This window comes from Anomaloglossus baeobatrachus, chromosome 4, assembly GCF_048569485.1.
Source record: "Anomaloglossus baeobatrachus isolate aAnoBae1 chromosome 4, aAnoBae1.hap1, whole genome shotgun sequence".
Classification (NCBI taxonomy): domain Eukaryota; kingdom Metazoa; phylum Chordata; class Amphibia; order Anura; family Aromobatidae; genus Anomaloglossus; species Anomaloglossus baeobatrachus.
In genome coordinates this window covers 362,287,843-362,308,896 of record NC_134356.1, presented here as the reverse complement: position 1 = coordinate 362,308,896, position 21,054 = coordinate 362,287,843, and the positions used below count along the sequence as shown (strand labels likewise).

Genomic DNA, 21,054 nt, shown 5'->3' with positions numbered 1-21,054 from the left:
CAATTGGGTCAGGAATCTGAATTAGTATACATATCTTTTATTGATTTTTGGTAAAACCCTAACCAACTTGGGACGGCTCCCCTCACTCCTAGTCATCTTCTCCTATATTTAGGGTGAGGAAAAGGGATAGCCGACGAGGAACGGGGGCGCCCAGAAATTTAAGGTGTCATACCCTCCGTTGTTGGGTAGGGACACCCTCCTATTTAGGGTCATCAGGGTCCCCCCCTCCCGTCCCTGCACTCTAATATCAGTCGGTATAAGGGTTTTCCTGATCCTGTGTTTGTTTATGTTGTGTGTGTTTTTCTTGGGGGAATTTTAAGAATTTATAATAAATTTGTATTTTAATTGGGGTCGAGGATTTTTGTTAGTCTGAATTAGCTCCGTACTCACACTTGGTAAACTAATTTTGGTAATCCTATTCTAACATTTCGGGAATAATAAATTATTGTACTGAGCTGACCATAACGCAATCATAAAGCAAGGTGTGAGATGTGATCACTGGCACAGGTTGGACTCTGCTCAGCTGTCAGTCAATGACATACCTATGTCAGGGGGACACGGTCTAGCATCACTGACTACTTAGATAGGTTACCGCATTGCTGTTCTAACCTAATCTGCAGGTAATTGTCCCTGAAGGGTGCTATGGAAAGTATATAATCCTGTGATAATAGTCTTACTTGTGCTGCAGTTAACTGACCTTTATTGGACATTTACATGTGTAATTATAATCTGCCCTAACAGGGGATTGTATAATCCTGCGGAGACGAAGGACTAAATCTGTCATCATTTGTTATTAATATGTGGAGACTAATATTGTCATTACTTCTATATTGCATAACAAGATGCAAAAATGACAAAACATGAGGTATTCATTTAGACACAGGTAGCAGTTGTGTAGTGTCACCTTATATGCACTCATGATATAGAAATATATGTGCAATGTAAAATAAATTATTGCATTAGTACTAGAAATGTAATCAAGCTTAAAGAGAACCAGAAAGCCGTACATGTCACATAATCCACAGGCAGCATGTATCAGGCAAAGGCTATGTATGATTTAACCTAGACTATATCACAAAAGTGAGTACTCCTCTCATTGGTACGTTTTGTAAAGATTTCTTTTTTTATAGTAGTCAGTGTACAGCTTTATAACAGTGTAAATAATGGTGGCCACACAAACTATTGATAATTTGGGCACAATTTGGCCTTTTTTCTCACTTAGGGGTGTACTCACTTTAGTTGCCAGCGGTTTAGACATTAATGCATGTGTTGAGTTATTTAGACAGCTCACCAAATTTATACTGTTATTAAGCTGTACACTGACTACTTTACATTGTATCAAAGTGTCAGATCTTTTGTGTTGTCCCATTAAAAGATACAATAAAATATTTACAAAAATGTAAGGGGTGTACTCACTTTTGTGATATAATTTAGTATGTCTGGCTCTGAAACGCTGCATCGGGAGACTAATTAGACAGGCAGGTCTTCTTCATGATTGTCCCAGTAACTGACAGAGGAGACATCTGTCACTCACTGGCAGCAGGCGGGGGAAATCCGACTAGTCTCCCGTGCAACATGGTCACTGGTGGCTTTTACGATATGATTTTCTCTAAAATGTTGCATGGCTGAAATCATAAGGCCAGTGTCTGATCAATTTTCCACGTGGATCGGATAACATGTATCTGATGCCAGGTTCCATTTAATAAAAGTCGCTAAACAAAAACCACCATGGACATTGAAAAATATTACTATTTAAAGTCAGGGAGTACAAGCTCATGACAACCTTTATTACACAGAGCAGGAATGAATCTTTGACCTGTCACATGGACTTACGCTAACTCCGATCTCTGTTATTTACCCAAATAAAAACCGCTGTCAATCCTTGGCAGTTTCATTTAACGGAGCAATCATGGGGTGCTGATGGCTTACCTTGACAGTCCGAAGACTGCTGAAGGCCCCCACATTTGCTATCTTGGTACTCATGTGAAGCCTAGCCGCAGGCTACGCTTCATTGGAGACCATCATTAAAGACCACTTTACACACTGCGACATCACTAGCGATGTCGCTGGTGAAAGCACTCGCCCCCGTCGGTTGTGCGTCACGGGCAAATCGCTGCCCGTGGCGCACAACATCGCTAACACCCGTCACACGTACTTACCTTCCTAGCGACGTCGCTGTGAGTGGCAAACCACCTCCTTTCTAAGGGGGCGGTTTGTACAGCGTCTCAGCAGCGTCACTAAGCAGCCGCCCAATAGAAGCGGAGGGGCGGAGATGAGCGGCCATAACATACTGCCCACCCCCTTCCTTCCTCATTGCCAGCGGCCGCAGGTACGATGTTGTTCCTCGCTCCTGCGGTGTCACACATAGCGATGTGTGCTGCCGCAGGAACGACGAACAACCTGCGTCCTGCAACAGCAACGATATTTGAGATTAGAACGACGTGTCAACGATCAATGATATGGTGAGTAATTTTGATAGCGGTCGTTCGTGTGTTTCACATGCAACAACGTCACTAACGAGGCCAAAGGTGCGTCACGAATTCCGTGACCCCAACGACATCTCGTTAGCAATGTCGTTGCGTGTAAAGCCCCCTTTACTGTCAAACGGCGTTATTGCAGTATAGGGAACAAACGATCAAAGAACTATCGATTCAAGACCCCTAAGCAAACTAAAAAATAATTTTAAGAAAAACATTTTTTTTTATATATATATTCATATGTATGTCTACAGTATGTATTACAGCAGGGGTGGGGAACCTTTTTTCTGCCGGGGGCCATTTGGAAATTTCTACCAACCTTCGGGGGCCGCACAAAATTATCAACTTGAAAATTACCCTAATATATTTGGTCAAACAATTAACTCACTGTGGCGGCTGGAGCTTCTACTCTTTGGTGCAGCTGTAATATTAGGCGATGTTGATCTTGTTGCTTTTCACAACTGCTTTTCCAGGTTTGAATTGTCTGGGACTACTGTATATACGTCAGAGGAGGATATGGGGGCATATACACCACAGGGGAGGGTTGGGAGAAATATAGAACACTGGGGAGGCTGGGGGCATAGACATCACTGGGGGGTAAATACATCATTGACGGGGAGCACAGACATAGCTGGGGGGGGCATAAACATTGCTGGGGAGGGCTGGGAGGAATATACATCACTAGGGAAGCAGCAGGGCATAGACGTCACTGGGGGTACATACATCACTGGGGGTATATACACATCACTGGGTTGCACAGACAAGACTGGGGGGCATTAATATTGCTGGGGTTATATACATAGCTGGGGGCACACAGCCCTGGGGGATGCCGGAGGGACACAGACAGCCCTGGGGGCACAGAGAATGATGGGAGAGGCTGGCTCAGACAAATCTGGAGGACGCTGGGGGCACAGATGGCACAGAGACGGATGGGAGAGGCTGAAGGCACAGAAAGACCTGGGAGAGGCTCGGGGCACAGAGATCACTGGGGAGACTGGGGGGGCACAGATCACAAGGGAGACTGGGGAGACGGCACAGATCACTGGGGAGACTGGGGAGACGGCACAGATCGCTGGGGAGACGGCACAGATCGCTGGGGAGACGGCACAGATCGCTGGGGAGACGGCACAGATCGCTGGGGAGACGGCACAGATCGCTGGGGAGACGGCACAGATCGCTGGGGAGACGGCACAGATCGCTGGGGAGACGGCACAGATCGCTGGGGAGACGGCACAGATCGCTGGGGAGACGGCACAGATCGCTGGGGAGACGGCACAGATCGCTGGGGAGACGGCACAGATCGCTGGGGAGACGGCACAGATCGCTGGGGAGACGGCACAGATCGCTGGGGAGACGGCACAGATCGCTGGGGAGACGGCACAGATCGCTGGGGAGACGGCACAGATCGCTGGGGAGACGGCACAGATCGCTGGGGAGACGGCACAGATCGCTGGGGAGACGGCACAGATCGCTGGGGAGACGGCACAGATCGCTGGGGAGACGGCACAGATCGCTGGGGAGACGGCACAGATCGCTGGGGAGACGGCACAGATCGCTGGGGAGACGGCACAGATCGCTGGGGAGACGGCACAGATCGCTGGGGAGACGGCACAGATCGCTGGGGAGACGGCACAGATCGCTGGGGAGACGGCACAGATCGCTGGGGAGACGGCACAGATCGCTGGGGAGACGGCACAGATCGCTGGGGAGACGGCACAGATCGCTGGGGAGACGGCACAGATCGCTGGGGAGACGGCACAGATCGCTGGGGAGACGGCACAGATCGCTGGGGAGACGGCACAGATCCCTGGGGAGACGGCACAGATCCCTGGGGAGACGGCACAGATCCCTGGGGAGACGGCACAGATCACTGGGGAGACGGCACAGATCACTGGGGAGACGGCACAGATCACTGGGGAGACGGCACAGATCACTGGGGAGACGGCACAGATCACTGGGGAGACGGCACAGATCACTGGGGAGACGACACAGATCACTGGGGAGACGGCACAGATCACTGGGGAGACGGCACAGATCACTGGGGAGACGGCACAGATCACTGGGGAGACTCTGGAGACGGCACAGATCACTGGGGGCACAGGCAGACCCGGGGGAGCTTGGAGGCAGTTAGAGAACTGGGGGAGGCCTGGATCACTGAGTGCTGGAGGTGGCTGCGGGCACGGAGAGCACTGCCAGCGCGCACAGAGAGGAGCAGCTTCCGCCGGCCACAAGGAGCCACCGCCGGGTACAGGGAGCTGCCACTGAAGCCGCCGGGTACAAGGAGCCGCCGCCACCGCCGCGAACAGGGAGCCGCCACCGCCATGAACAGGGAGCAGCCACCGCCGGGCACAGGGAGCCACCGCCGGGAACAGGGAGCCGCCACCGCTGCCGGGCACAGGGAGCCGCCACCGCCGCCGGGCACAGGGAGCCGCCACCGCCACGAACAGGGAGCAGCCACCGCCGGGCACAGGGAGCCACCGCCGGGCACAGGGAGCCGCCACCGCTGCAGGGCACAGGGAGCCACCGCCGGGCACAGGGAGCCGCCACCGCCGCCGGGCACAGGGAGCCACCGCCGGGCACAGGGAGCCACCGCCGGGCACAGGTAGCCGCCACCGCCACGAACAGGGAGCAGCCACCGCCGAGCACAGGGAGCCACCGCCGGGCACAGGGAGCCGCCACCGCCGCCGGGCACAGGGAGCCGCCACCGCCGCCGGGCACAGGGAGCCACTGCCGGGCACAGGGAGCCGCCACCGCAGCCCGGCACAGGGAGCCACCACCGCCGCCGGGCACAGGGAGCCACCGCCGGGTACAGAGAGAAACCGCCGCCGGGCACAGGGAGCCGCCCCCGCCGCCGGGTACAAGGAGCCACCGCCGCCGGGAACAGACCTGGGGGATGATTGGCAGTTAATCCTCTCCTGTTTGATTTTAGCGCTCCTCACGCCGACCCCACCTACAAAGTACGTCCTCACGTAGGTGGGGACGTAGTCTTTCTGTTATAGGAAATGCAGCGTTCAGCATTGAACGCGCTGTGTGGTTTTAAAGGGCCAGCAGCCAGCAAGATGCGGCTGGCGCTCTAGCACTGCAATCCCCGGGAATCAGCTCGGGGGCCGCAGGAAAAGTCGTCGCGGGCCGCAGGCTCCCCACCCCTGTATTGTATTATATATATATATATATATATATATATATATATATATACAGTTAGGTCCAGAAATATTTGGACAGTGACACAAGTTTTGTTATTTTAGCTGTTTACAAAAACATGTTCAGAAAAACAATTATATATATAATATGGGCTGAAAGTGCACACTCCCAGCTGCAATATGAGAGTTTTCACATCCAAATCGGAGAACGGGTTTAGGAATCATAGCTCTGTAATGCATTGCCTCCTCTTTTTCAAGGGACCAAAAGTAATTGGACAAGGGACTCTAAGGGCTGCAATTAACTCTGAAGGCGTCTCCCTCGTTAACCTGTAATCAATGAAGTAGTTAAAAGGTCTGGGGTTGATTACAGGTGTGTGGTTTTGCATTTGGAAGCTGTTGCTGTGACTAGACAACATGCGGTCTAAGGAACTCTCAATTGAGGTGAAGCAGAACATCCTGAAGCTGAAAAAAAAGAAAAAATCCATCAGAGAGATAGCAGACATGCTTGGAGTAGCAAAATCAACAGTCGGTACATTCTGAGAAAAAAGGAATTGACTGGTGAGCTTGGGAACTCAAAAAGGCCTGGGCGTCCACGGATGACAACAGTGGTGGATAATCGCCGCATACTTTCTTTGGTGAAGAAGAACCCGTTCACAACATCAACTGAAGTCCAGAACACTCTCAGTGAAGTAGGTGTATCTGTCTCTAAGTCAACAGTAAAGAGAAGACTCCATGAAAGTAAATACAAAGGGTTCACATCTAGATGCAAACCATTCATCAATTCCAAAAATAGACAGGCCAGAGTTAAATTTGCTGAAAAACACCTCATGAAGCCAGCTCAGTTCTGGAAAAGTATTCTATGGACAGATGAGACAAAGATCAACCTGTACCAGAATGATGGGAAGAAAAAAGTTTGGAGAAGAAAGGGAACGGCACATGATCCAAGGCACACCACATCCTCTGTAAAACATGGTGGAGGCAACGTGATGGCATGGGCATGCATGGCTTTCAATGGCACTGGGTCACTTGTGTTTATTGATGACATAACAGCAGACAAGAGTAGCCGGATGAATTCTGAAGTGTACCGGGATATACTTTCAGCCCAGATTCAGCCAAATGCCGCAAAGTTGATCGGACGGCGCTTCATAGTACAGATGGACAATGACCCCAAGCATACAGCCAAAGCTACCCAGAAGTTCATGAGTGCAAAAAAGTGGAACATTCTGCAATGGCCAAGTCAATCACCAGATCTTAACCCAATTGAGCATGCATTTCACTTGCTCAAATCCAGACTTAAGACGGAAAGACCCACAAACAAGCAAGACCTGAAGGCTGCGGCTGTAAAGGCCTGGCAAAGCACTAAGAAGGAGGAAACCCAGCGTTTGGTGATGTCCATAGGTTCCAGACTTAAGGCAGTGATTGCCTCCAAAGGATTCGCAACAAAATATTGAAAATAAAAATATTTTGTTTGGGTTTGGTTTATGTGTCCAATTACTTTTGACCTCCTAAAATGTGGAGTGTTTGTAAAGAAATGTGTACAATTCCTACAATTTCTATCAGATATTTTTGTTCAAACCTTCAAATTAAACGTTACAATCTGCACTTGAATTCTGTTGTAGAGATTTCATTTCAAATCCAATGTGGTGGCATGCAGAGCCCAACTCGCGAAAATTGTGTCACTGTCCAAATATTTCTGGACCTAACTGTAAATATATATTATATATATATATATATATATATATATATATATATATATATATATATACATATATATATATATATATATATATATATATATATATATATATATATATATATATATATAATCATCCCCTTTCCTCAATTTAAGAATAAAGACATGATAAAAAATGAAAGATATCTAGTATCATAGCACCCGTAAAAGTTAAATCAAAATATTTCAGTAATTAATCTGTACAGTTATTGCCACAATGAGAAAAAAAAATGAAATTCTAGAACTGCCATTTTTGGTTACCCCTATTAATAAATTGCAGTCAACATTAACAAAAATGTTGTACATACACAAAAATGCCAGCTCGCCACGCAAAACTGCTCCCGCAGCTCTGTTTCTCGAAAAATTTTAAAACATTATGGGTCTCAAAATTGCAACAAGAAAAATATTTTTTTTTTACAATGTTCTGAATTTTTTAATCATTAAAATAATAATAATAATAATAATAATAATAATTAAAAAAAAGAAAAACAACCAGTTTAGCATCGCTGTAATCATACTTGTGTTACGCTAATGTCCCAGCTCCAGTGCTGGGTCTTGCTCCTTTCTCCTATGTCCTCCTCCTTTTACAGTAGCACACCCTGGCATTCTCACGTAACCCAGTGAACTCATCGGACAACAACACCCTAGACCTTTAATGGCCAGCTTATGCAGAGATCAAGTTCTTAAGTATGAAGTGGCATTGTCCACAATTACCTCTATAGTGTCAAGAGTTTGTTGCTACTTCTCTTGGGTCTTATCCTGCCAGGTGTCTATCGTCTCCTCTCCTACACCTAACTTCCATGCTGCACCCACCTTTATTTCCAAGCTCAGTTCAGCTCATTAGAAATTGTCCACATCTACCACTCGGCAAGCAAGTTACCAGCCTCTTGCAATTGAATACGATCCTGTTCACACCTGGCCTCTGCAATCCCGGTAATGGAAATCTTAAAATGAGTTGCCAGTTTGCCTCGCAACACTAAGGTCTGGCGGTTAACCATCAACACTCTGTAAGATCCAGCATGTATCAAATCGCTGCTATTACCTGTAACTTGCTGGAAGAGACAAGCCAACACACACTTCTCTGTCATACCTGTGATTAACCTTTGTCCTGCTGGAAGAGTTAAGACTCCATTTATTTCTCTGTTATTTTTGGAATTAACCATTTCTCTGCTGGAAACTACATTTAGTTCTTTGTAATTCCTGTAAGTAACCATTGCCTTGCTGGGGGGATACCAGATTGCATTCCTGAGATTAACTGTATCTCTGCTCACTATAGTTTCCTATACAATTACTGCTTCCATGTGTATCCGCAAAACAAGGCTCCACTTCGTCTATACTACCTGTTCCACTTTCTTGTCTACCATTCTGCATATAATGATGACATGATCTTTGCAGATGCATGTGCTGTCTGTGAAGACCCGCTCTGCTGCACTCACGTCCCATCTCTGTTGCTCACCCAGATCATAATGCACAGCGAATCCATCTCACCAGATCCAGATCAACGCATAATACTGACCAGAAAAATTATATTTTGCCAAAGCATAGTGGTATTGCAATTTTTTTTCACCATTTTACCTACTTAGAATTTTCTCTGTTTCTAAACTATTTTTAAAGTAAATAGTGTAATTCAAAACTACAACATGTCCCACAAAAAACAAGCCCTAAAAGTAAAAAAGTTCGGACGGATAAGTTAAGGAGAAGGGGAAGTAGTACAAAAATCAAAACATTTAAAGGAATGTATCCCTGAGACCCCTTGGTCCATGAAAAACATGAATCAGGCCTCAATTAAAGGGCACTAAAACTTTAACACTCCTTATCTCTCGGAACTGCTCCAATATTTACTGCTATAAATATTTTCGCCACCCCCTGTAGTGAGAGTTCTTTATATTACTTGTCTTATTACTTTGTCTCATTAAACCTTTGTCCTGATGTGTATAAATATGTAACTCTGCAGATATGGTTCTTCAGTGGGCCATTAAAATATATCAAACACTTAAGGCCCCGTCACACACAGAGATAAATCTTTGGAAGATCTGTGGTTGCAGTGAAATCATGGACATATTGTTCCATTTGTACACAGCCACAAACCTGGCACTGATTGTCCACAATTCACTGCAGCCACAGATCTGCCGCAGATTTATCTCTGTGTGTGACAGGGCCTTTAGAACTTGCAATTTTAATCGTGAAACTATTTTTTTTTCAATCATAAAAATTATTACCTAGAATTCTGCGCACCAGCGCTGGTGACTTGTGGTCATTCTCCCCCGAGAAATGCATGGGGAAGAAAGCCATCAATGTGCACTATGAGCACTTCTCTGGCAGTGGGTGACTACTTTAGGTTCCACAATTCCACGGTGATCTAATCTAGTCACTCTGCGCCTACAGGACGGACTTGTTTCTAGCAACCTCCCAAAATTTATATTACTATAACTAGATAATGAGTTTAGAAAGGGTAATTAATATCATTGGCATATTCGGATATGCAAACCATTCTATAAAACAGAAAGTGGTACGTCTTGTAAACCATAGTGGTTTCGGCCATAACTTACCTGCTGAGAACGTAAGCTGAATCTGCTCCTCAATAATTTCTAGGGCAATGAAGTCATGCTTTTCATTAAACCGGCCATTGTAAAGTATCAGTGCATTCCGCTCCCTGGTAGCAAACCTGAAATACAAAGGCCACCACATTCTTTACATTCAATGACGAAGCAAGGGGTCAAAAGTCAGAAACAAGGAGCCATAACAGCAGAAAACACCATTACCACATTCTCACCATGCAATACAAGTAAAATATATCTTTGCACCGTGTTAGCCAGTCTCACCATGCAGTCAGTTACATTTTGGAGATGTGAAGGTTGGATTGTTTATAAAAGTATGGGATGTTCAAAGTAAAAGACGGCCTTATACAAAATGACAAAGTGCTGCAGTCTAGTAAGGGGCAATGTGAGGCAGCAATATGACATTACTATTGCTGACAAATTGCATTAAACCTGCCTTTTTTGTTGTTTTTCACATTCACTTCCTTAGGGTAATAAAATTATATACGTGACATAGTTAATAGGAATCTGTCAACAGGTTTTTTGACACCTAATCTGAGAGCAGCATAATGTGGAGACAGAGATTCTGATTCCTGCAGTGTGTCACTTACTGGGCTGCTTAGTGTAGTTTTGATAAAATCACTGTTTAATCAGCAGTATATTACTAGTGGACGGCTTTGCCTTCTACTAGGTAGTCCAGCATATTCATAACCTCTGTATAACCCCACCACTGATTAGCCGCTTTCTGTGTACACTGTTTATGGACAAAAAGCAGCCAATCAGTGGTGTAGGCGGGGTTATAGAGCTCCACATTCAAACATCTGTGACAAAGAAAACATTGATTTTATCAAAATGACAGCAAACAGCTCAGTAAGTGACATTGCTGGAGTCAGGGTCTCTATCTCTACATTATGTTGCTCTCAGATGGGGGGGGTCAAAAACCTGGTGACAGATTCCCTTTAAATGATAAACCCATGTGCACAAGAAGTTAATTTATGTCACGTTTGGTTAAGTGATTTCTGGGGCTAAAGTCAATATCATCAAATGACATTGTTTTGGTTGCAGAATATGGATTTCTATATACCCAAGTCAGATCTATAGCACAGTAGTGCCACATGGGGATATGCCCAAAAGATAAAAGTGCTAAGCAAATTTCACAGGAGATGCAAAAGTGTAGCTATTATAGGAATACAGTTATTCATTTAACTCATTTATATAGCTCTATTAATTCCACAGCGCTTTACAGTAGTCATCATCACTGTCCCCATTGGGGCTCACAATCTAAGTTCCCTATCAGTATGTCTTTGGAGTGTGGGAGGAAAGACATTAAGAACATACAAACTTCTGAGATGTTGTTCTTGGAGTGATTTAAACCAAGGATCCAAATGCTGCAAAGTATCAGTGTTAACCACTGAGCCTCCGGGCTGCCCACTGCTCCATCCTCAATCATATGTCCCACATCCAGCTCAGGCCATGTCCAATTCAGCTGTAGACGCTGAAATATCATTTTGCAGACACTGAATGATATTGGCACCTATTAGTCACAGTGGGCGCGATGCCATGATGTTCCCTCCCAAGTGGTGCAATATCTCCAGAGCTATAATACAGACGGTTTGTGGCTTCAAAAAATGTCATTTACAGTGGAATCTTGCTTAACGAGAACAATCCGTTCTGGGAGTGTGCTTGTTAACCAAGTTACTCGTTCAGCAAAGCAAGATTTCCCATAGGACATCAATGCAATGCAGACAATTCATTCCACAACGTGTTAAATGTCCCATCCTGGTCGCCTATTCTGTCATTCCACACATGCACAAACACACAAACACGTACAAACACACACAAACACAAACACACAAGCACACACGCACATATTATGCTCACCTTACCCTCCGTTGCATCGCTGGTCTCCTGGGATTTGCGGTTCTCTGGTACGGGGCCAGGCCGTGTATCGGGTTACCATAACGAAGAGGGAGGAACTTCCGCAGGCAGAGCACTGACATCAAAGGCAGAGCCGCTTGCCTCTGATTGGCCAGCGCGCTGCCTTTGAGTAGCGTCTGACAGGAAGTTCCTGCTTCGTCGCTATGGATGCCGATGCACAGCCTAGAGTGGAGCGAAGCGGCGAACTACAGGACCCAGGAGGCCGGCGATGAAACGGAAGGTACACATATTATATGCTCATCTTACCTTCCGTTCCATCGCGGGCCTCCTGGGTCTTGTAGTTCGCCGCAAGGACGTCGCGATGTACCCGGGAACTACAAGAACCATGAGGGTGGCGGTGCAACGGAAGGTAAGGTCAGCATAATACTGTATGTATGTGTGTGTGTGTGTGTGTGTGTGTGTGTGTGTGTGTGTGTGGACTGCAAGAGCGGGTTAGAGCACGGTGGATGTACGGAACCGTAAGTGTGTGCGGTGAGTATTTTGCTCATACAGCAAAGCTTTCTCGTAAAGCGGGTTACAAATTTACAGAAAGCTTTGCTTGTTAAGTGAAATTCTCGTTAAGTGGGTTACTCGTTAAGCGAGGTTCCACTGTACTAGAAATCCCCATCACATGAAATCCCCATCTATTTCATCCTCTTAATACTGTAACTTACATAAGAGAGACAGTGAAATGGAAGCGTTGTCTTAAGCCTTTGAAAGTGACAAAGGACTGTGGGGGGAAGCTTCTAGTGGTCATTTCACAGTATGGCTTCTCAAAATCTCCAGGGGGGCACTTGCACTTAAATCCTCCAATAAGCAGGTTAATGCAGGTGCCACCATTCTTGCACACCCCGGGGACACAGCGCCCGGACCTTGAGCTCACTTCACAGTGTTCTCCTGGGAAAGAAACAGAAAAGACAACATTATAGTAGTCAGCCAGATTCACAATAGAACATAAACTGCACTGATGCTATGACCTCATGGGAGGCCTACCTAATAATGTACAAACCGGCTAGATAAATAATAAACAAGAAATACCAATTTACGGATAAAAGATGTTCAACAAGAGGTTTTTACATATTTATGTATTCACATATAACCAATGACAAAGCAGAACTTAGAAGAGCCAGGATAATGGGTATTCCTATCTCCAAGATCAATATGTAGTAGGTGTAATAACAATAAGAAGAATAATAATAGCAAATACCTCCAATTAGAAATGTACAATAGTTCTCCTGATATAGCCATGTCTTTTACCTCAAGTGCGGGGCATTGTAGCTTAGGTATCCATGGTTACGACCACAAACAACTAACTAGCTAACCAACTGTCATTATAATAGTGGACATAACCATGGATACCCAAGCTACAATGCCCTGCACATGAGGTAAGGGGCATGGCTACAGTATATCAAGAGAATTATACTGACTTTCTAATAGGGGGTATTTGTTATTATTATTACACCTACTACGTATAAGGATAGGATCTTGGAGAAGGGAATACCCCTGTAAGTCTTAGAACATTCATACCATTGTCACTCAGTATTTGGTGTTCTTACACCGGCCCGGACATACACTTCGTGGCCATTTAAAAGCTCCACACCGTGCAAGCCATTTTAATTGGCAGAATCCAAGCAGTGTTACTAAACATTTACAAAGAAACCTGAGATACCATTTTGAGAATTGCCTTATGTTCTTCTTCGTGGCGATATATACAGGTCTTTAGAAGACACGGCTGATGAGAGCAGCTCAGCGAGAAAATGACTAATGTTTGACCAACAATGACTAATCCCCTTATTACAAGAAGCCCTTGGGCCAAATGAGAAAATAATGGAAAATAATAGGACAAGATGTCTTCTTTGCAAATGGAAAACTGGAAAACAAAGCCCTTCACTATAGTAACACTTATCAGTGCCGAGCCGGGTGCTCCGATATCCGCCATTGCTTCTACCTGATGATGATCACTGGCACTGCCACCATTGTCTTCTGATATTGGTGACGCAGAGGACAATATATATACACCGTATGTATATATTTATAGCTTAGGAACACTGTCACGGTGTAACAAGCGGCACTCCAGTGTCGTCTCTGACAGAAGAGCATTGGCAGGATGATAGGAAGCTGTGATCACAACAGGTGGCAGACCCACCGCAAGTAAATATCCCCAGGTAATGACTGCAAAACGCGGACACAGTTTAATTACTGTACATTAAACCACAAATTACTCCTGAATAGCTTAACTGCTGTGTAGAAAAGCAAACATGCCTTACTGGTGCCCTAAATACAGTGTACCATGCCCGGAGAACGGAGATGAAGAAATATTGTGGGGCCGTCCAGACAAAAAAAACCCAAATGACAATGGCCTCCATATTCATACAAATTAGGGTAACTGAAAATAGCCAGAAAAACCCGGTACCGGTCATATGATTCTAAACTGACTACAGCCAGCCATAGACTTTAGCAAGCTACGCTCCCCACCTTCCCCTATACATGTCACCAATGGGGAGAGGAAGCCATTCCCTGACGATTCCCACAATACCTCATATCCTAATACAATAAAAGGTTAAAAATCCCAAACATCTGAACCTTCTACAAGAGTCACTTGGATGGGAAATCAATGGGAACTAAATGAGATGATATTTGCCACCTCAAGTACTAAACTTTGACGGGCACTGCTTAGAATCCTAAAAGTAGTAAATGTATATCATTTTGTAACACTGCACTAAATGGGACAAAGCCTTCATTATTATACATTCTCCACCTTGATCACATATAAAAGATTAACCATGGATTAAGTAAAAGGCCCTGATTCAGCACAGCGATTATGCCAGAAAGTTGGTGGAAAACACTTTGAAAAGTTGCAACGGTTTTGCGCAACAAAGAGCAATTTTGCAACTTTTGGCATTTCACTCCAAAATGGGCAGAATCAGGCATGGTGTTCATCTAATTCATGACGAACTGTGGCGTAACCAGTCTCTGGAGTAAGATCTGTGGTAAGGAACAAGGAGACGTACACTGTTTTTGAAGTGCCTAACTCACTAAGGCTAGTTTCACACTTGTGTTGGACGGCTTCCGTAGCATTGCGTTGTGTTACGGATGCGTTGCATATAGTGGCACAACGGATGCTACGGATCGTACAAAACAACGGAAAGCTTTTTTTTTTTTAATTTTTTTTCTTCTTTACAGTTTTACCGGCAGCAGACTATTGTGAACGATCAGCTGAGCGCTCTCAATAGCCGCGGCCGATCGCTCAGCTGAGCGCTGTCACTTGCCGGCAGCTGGGCGCTCAGTTGAGCGCTGTCACTTGCCGGCGGCCGGGCATGCCGGCGGGCGGGCGCTCAGCTGAATAAAAATTTAAATTAAATAAATAAAGTTTGTGATTTAAAAAAAAAAAAAAAAAGAAGAAGAGCATGCGCAGTGAAATCCTGAGGATTCCGCTGCTCAAAACAACGTTACATGCTGCGTTCCTGCCGCTGGGCGGAAGCAACGAAGCGTCGCCCAGCGGAAGCAACGCAGGTCCTTTTGGCACAATCCGTCAACCATACAAGTCTATGGGAAACAGCGGAATCCGTTAACGGATTCCGCTGTTTTCCAAAAGGGCGGATTGTAATGGAAGGAAAACAACGCAAGTGTGAAAGTACCCTAAGAAGCGTGTGCATCTTAAAGGGAACCTGTCAGGTCCTGTATGCACCCAGAACCAAGAGCGGTTCGGGATGCATATTGCTAATCCCTGCCTAACTGTCCCAGTCTAAATTAGCATACATAAAGGGATCCTTAGAAAAAGTATATCTAAAGATCCAGTATGATATGCTAATGAGCACGGGGACTAGTCGCAAGGGCATTCGTTCCCTTGGCTAGTCAACCCCCTTAGCATGTAAGCATGCTAACATGTTAATGAATGCACAGAGTCAGAGGCATGGTTGCTCTCACTTTTGCTACCACCGCTGGTTTTTGGCTCAGTGCGCACGATTAGAACATCCCCGGATTTCCGGTCTTGTGCACTACACCAGTTTGAAGACGGGACGCGTACACCCAGCTTCATAGTGCGCATGACCAAAAGTCTGGGAATTCTGATCATGCGCACTGAGCTAGAATCCAGTGTCGAACATGGTGGCAGCAGAGAGGTGAGAGCAACCATGCCTCTAATGCGGCGCATTCGTTAGCATGTTATCACGCCCACAGGGGCAAGTGTGGCGCCCCAGCGGTCTGGTTGCCACAGTAGTGTTGTCCCACAAAGGTCAATACTAAGTCTGGAAGCAAGAGGGGGAGTCCCTTGGTCAGTAATTACCTACAAACAATGCAGTTCCTACTCCGGTCAGCAGGGAGAGCTCTGACCTGTGGGAGGAGTTAGTGAGGTAGTGAGGAGAACCGGTTAGAACCAGCCGGGTCTGGTCTGAGTGAGTTTTTCAGTCAGAGAGAAAAGTGACAGTTGACAGGAGTCCAGTACAGTCAGGAGTTGAGAGCAGATGGTTGACGAGAGAGGAGCTTCAGCGAGGAGCTGGAGTTGTGCGGACATGCGAGCTGGGGTTTGGGGCTAAGATAGCTCAGCCCAGAAAAGCGAGGTCTGCAGAGAGGCACAGGAGGAAGATTCTGGGGAGGGCGGAGCTGAACCGGCTTGCCTCAGAAGAAAACGCTAAAAACCGGATATCGGAGTCCGTGGTTGCCAGGGGTGCTTGAGTCCCGGTAACCGAATCCGAAGGGCAGGAGGAATGCAGGTCTCCTGGCCCCAAAACAACCCGAAGGTACAGCCGCACTTCAGGGGCCCGGTGTTGTCTCCAGCAGAGTGGCATCAGTGTAGGCCCGAGCAGCTTACCATACGGGATCGGGAAGTACAAGTCCCAGCAGAGAGGGCCTCCGTCGCACTAATGCAGCGGGGTCCTGTAGAAGAGAAGAAAGCGTAGGGAGATGGCCTCAATACTCACCTGGCCAGGGAGATACCCTCCAATTGCTTCCAGGCCAACTGGATCGCTACCACAATCTGTACCGGTGGTTTAACAGGACTTCACCAGTTGTTGCAGAGTAAAAGGAAGGAGGTAAAGTAACTGATGTGTTGGTCTGTTATTATCCGTATGGCGGCCCCGCACCCTCAAATCCACCAGGCTCCCAAAATAGACTTTGATACTGTGCCCCGGGGTTTCGCTCCACTTGTGGGGAGCAAGAGATCACCTCAGCTGCACCATCACCAACTGCCTCGGGGAACCTGCAGCGACAGCCGCGGCCTCATAGCCGCAAAATACCACAGGTGGCGTCAAGAATTTTACTAAATATTAACGACAACTCCCATCATCACTTCTCCCCTTATTATTAAAAGACACCACCAGGGTCACGGAGCCGGACCCCCGCCACCTCTGACAACCCCGGACTAGTCCGGCCCGGTTCAGAGTATCCCTAAGGTCCTGGGGAGGCCGTGTCACATGCTTACATGCTAACTGCTAAGGGGCCGGCTAGCCAAGAGGAGTAACACCGTTGCGACTAGTCCCTGCGCTCATTAGCATATCAAAGGATCTTTAGAAATACTTTTTCTAAAGATCCCTTTATCTATGCTACTATAGGCTGGGACTGCTAGGCAGGGATTAGAAATCTTGGTTCTGGGTGCATACAGGACCTGACAGGAACTGAATCAGGTGCATCTCACTCCAACACACACCCTCATGAAAATTGACGAGAACAATGCCGTGCTTGATTAATCGGGGGCATATTTAATCTGGCCATTACAGATATTTACAAAGAATGTAAATTAAATTCCAAGATTAAATATCTAACACCATTGTACACTACAGTTTTCATCAAATACTATAATTAGGAAATGAAATAAAGTAATTAAAAAAAACTAATACATAGCAGAAATTTCTCTATTGAGCAGGCAGTCTGTAAATCCACATCATACTCTATAATCAAAAGCCATGGATTTCACCCTTAGGAATGGTGAAAAAATAGTGACACAAACTTAAAAAAAAAAATCCAACTGAAGCTCAAATCCATGTAGAATTTCTTTCACCACCAATTGAATCCATAGCAAATCCACCATGTGTGAATAAGACCGTATCATAAATCTACAAAACCAAAAAATATTCACCAATACAGAAGCAAAAAAAAAATCACCAATACAGAAGCCAAAAAATAATCACCAATACAGAAGCAAAAAATAATCACCAATACAAAAGCCAAAAAATAATCACCAATACAGAAGCCAAAACACGTGTCAATCAAAACAGCATTTTTTACCGGATATTTTTAATTTAAACGAGTACCTCCTCCTATTACCGCTATGTCACTGATTTTGGAACAGTTTTTCTTTTCTTTCTGGTGATTCTGAGATTGTTTTTTGTGATATATTGTACTCATGTTAGTGATGCATTTTAGTATGACCTATTGTGCATTTATTTAAAAAAAAAAAAAAAAAATAAGAAGAATGAAAATTTGGTGAAAATTTTACAATTTTTATGCCCCTAAACCAGAGAGCTATGGTCACACAAAATAGTTAATACATAACATTTCCCACTTGTCTACTTTACATCTGCACCATTTTTAAAATACATATTTTTTTATGTTAGGAAGTTAGAAAGGTTGAAAACAAATTTATCAGCAATTTCTAGTTTTTCCAACAAAATTTACAAAAGCATTTTTTGGGGGGGACCACATCATTTTGGAAGTAATGGCCCCGTCACACACAGAGATAAATCTTTGGCAGATCTGTGGTTGCAGTGAAATCATGGACATATTGTTCCATTTGAACACAGCCACAAACCTGGCACTGATTGTCCACAATTTCACTGCAACCACAGATCTACCACAGATCTACCACAGATCTGCCACAGATCTGCCACAGATCTGCCACAGATCTGCCACAGATCTATCTCTATGTGTGACAGGGCTTTAACATTGAGAGGCCTATATGACAGAAAATACCCCAAACGGACATCATTCTAAAACTGCACTTTTCAAAGTGCTCAAAACCACATCCAAGAAGTTTATTAACGCTTTAGGTGCATCACAAAAACTAAAGCAATATGGAAGAAAAAAAAAATGACAATTTTACTTATCCTGCAAAAATTTTTGGTTTAGCCCCAAACTTTCCATTTTCACAAGGGTAACAGGAGAAATTTCATCATACATTTCATGCTGCAATTTCTCATGAGTAGAGGGATACACCATATGTAGTGTAAAACTACTGTTTGGCGGCACGACAGGATTCGGAAAGGGAAGGAGCGCCATTTGACTTTTTGAAAGCAAAATTGGCTGACGTCGTTAGCGGACGCCATATTATGTTTGGAGAGCCCCTGAGGTGCCTAAACAATGCAAACCTCAGACAGGTGACCCCATTTTGGATACTATGTCCCTTAAGGAACTTATTTATGTTTAAGGTGAGCACTTTGAACCCCCAGGTTATTAACAAAATTATATAATGTTCGGCCGTGAAAATTAAAAAAATACACTTTTCCCCACAAAAAGGTTGCTTTGGCCCCAAGTTTTTTATTTTCACAGGGGTAACAGGTGAAACTGCACCATACAATTTGTTGTGCAATTTCTCCTGAGTATGCTGATACCTCAAATGTGGAGGAAAAGTAGAGTTTGGGCAAATGACATGGCTTCGGAAGGAAAGGAGTGCCATTTGACTTTTTGAAAGCAAAATTGTCTGGAATCGATAGTGGATGCCATGTCACCTTTTCAGAGCCCATGATATGCCTAAATAGTGTAAACCCCCACAAGTGACCCCATTTTGGAAAATAGACTGCTCAAGGAATTTATCCAATTGTCTGGTGAGCACTTTGAACCCCTAGGTGCTTCACAGAATTTTAGAACGTTGACCTGTGAAAATAAAAAAAAAAAAAAAAAAATCACGTTTTTCCCACTAGAAATGTTACTTTAATCAAAATGTTTCCATTTTCACAAGACGAAAGAGGTGTAATAGATAGCGGGCATCATGTTGCATTTGGAAAGCTCCCGATAGCTTGTGGACTCCATTTGCAGAGCCCGTAAGTGCCAGAAAAGCAGAAACCCCCTCAAGTGACCACTTGTGGGGAAGCGCCACTGTTTAGGTATATCAGAGGCTCTCCAAACGCGATATGGCGTCCACTATCTATTACAGACAATTTTGTGCTCTAAAATTCAATATCAATGTAATCAGGAGAAATTGCACAACAAATTGTATGCTGAATTTTCTCTTGTTACCTTTGTGAAATGCAAAATTTGAGGCTAAAGTAACATTTTTGTGGGAAAAGTAATTTTTTTTTTCTTCCTACATTAGATGCTTCACAAGAAGTAAATCAAAGAGTTAAACTTCTTGGATGTGGTTTTGAGCAGTGTGAGAGGTGCAATTTTTAGAATGGTGTCACTTTTGGGTATTTTCTGTCCCATAGGACTCTCAAAGTCACTTCAAATGTGATGTGGTCCATAAAAAATAGTTTTGTAAATTTTGTTGGGAAAAATGAGAAATTGCTGGTAAACGTTTAACCCTTCTATCTTCCTAACCCAAAAACAAGATGTTTCAAAAATTGTGCTGATATAAAGTGGAAATGTGGGAAATGTCATTTATTAATTTGTGTGACATAACTATTGGATTTAAGGATATAAAAATTCATATTTATAAAATTGAAAAATATTTGACAAATTTCCGATATAGTCTCGAATAAATGCAAAAAAATATCGGCCTAAATTTACCGCTGTTATGAAGTACAATCTAATATATAAAGCTGAATGTGCGTGTGTGTGTGTGTGTGTGTGTGTGTGTCCGGGATTGCCATCTGCACCGTCGCAGCTACAGCCACAAAATTTTGCACACTTACACTTCTGGACCCCGAGAGCGTCATAGGCTATGTTTTGAGGGGAAATTTTAACCCCGTGCTTTACAGTTATTCACCAAAAGACCTGCCTCCATTAAAGCGAATGGAGCTGGGAGCCACAGTGCAGCCAGAACTTCAGAAGAATGCACAGCCACGCCCTAAATGAAATGTTGGCGTGTCACAATGCAGCCAGGGAAAGAGGCAGACACAGACAGAGTAAGAGACAGACACAAAGAGACAGACACAGACAAAGAGACAGACTGACAGGGAAAGAAACAGACAGGGAAATAGAGAGACAAGTTAAGAGACAGACACAGACAAAGAGACAGAGACAGACACAGGGAAACAGACAGACAAGGAAAGAGAGGGAAAGAGACAGACAGGGTAAGAGACGGGTAAAGAGACAGAGATAGATAGACAGACAGACAGGGAAAGAGACAGACAGTCAGAGACAGACAGAGAAAGAGACAG

General features: G+C 44.8%; 1 protein-coding gene across 4 annotated transcripts in view; it reads right to left on the bottom strand.

Annotated features, from left to right (window-relative positions):
* Positions 1 to 21,054, bottom strand: part of CELSR1 (cadherin EGF LAG seven-pass G-type receptor 1) — a 271,369-nt gene that overhangs the window by 137,412 nt on the left and 112,903 nt on the right. For all 4 annotated transcript variants that reach the window (XM_075345116.1, XM_075345117.1, XM_075345118.1 and 1 more), the window contains exons 3-4: positions 12,478 to 12,700; positions 9,899 to 10,014 (exon numbers count right to left, since the gene is read on the bottom strand). In XM_075345116.1, coding sequence (XP_075201231.1) covers positions 9,899 to 10,014; positions 12,478 to 12,700 — 339 coding nt within the window. The remainder of the gene's footprint in view (positions 1 to 9,898; positions 10,015 to 12,477; positions 12,701 to 21,054) is intronic.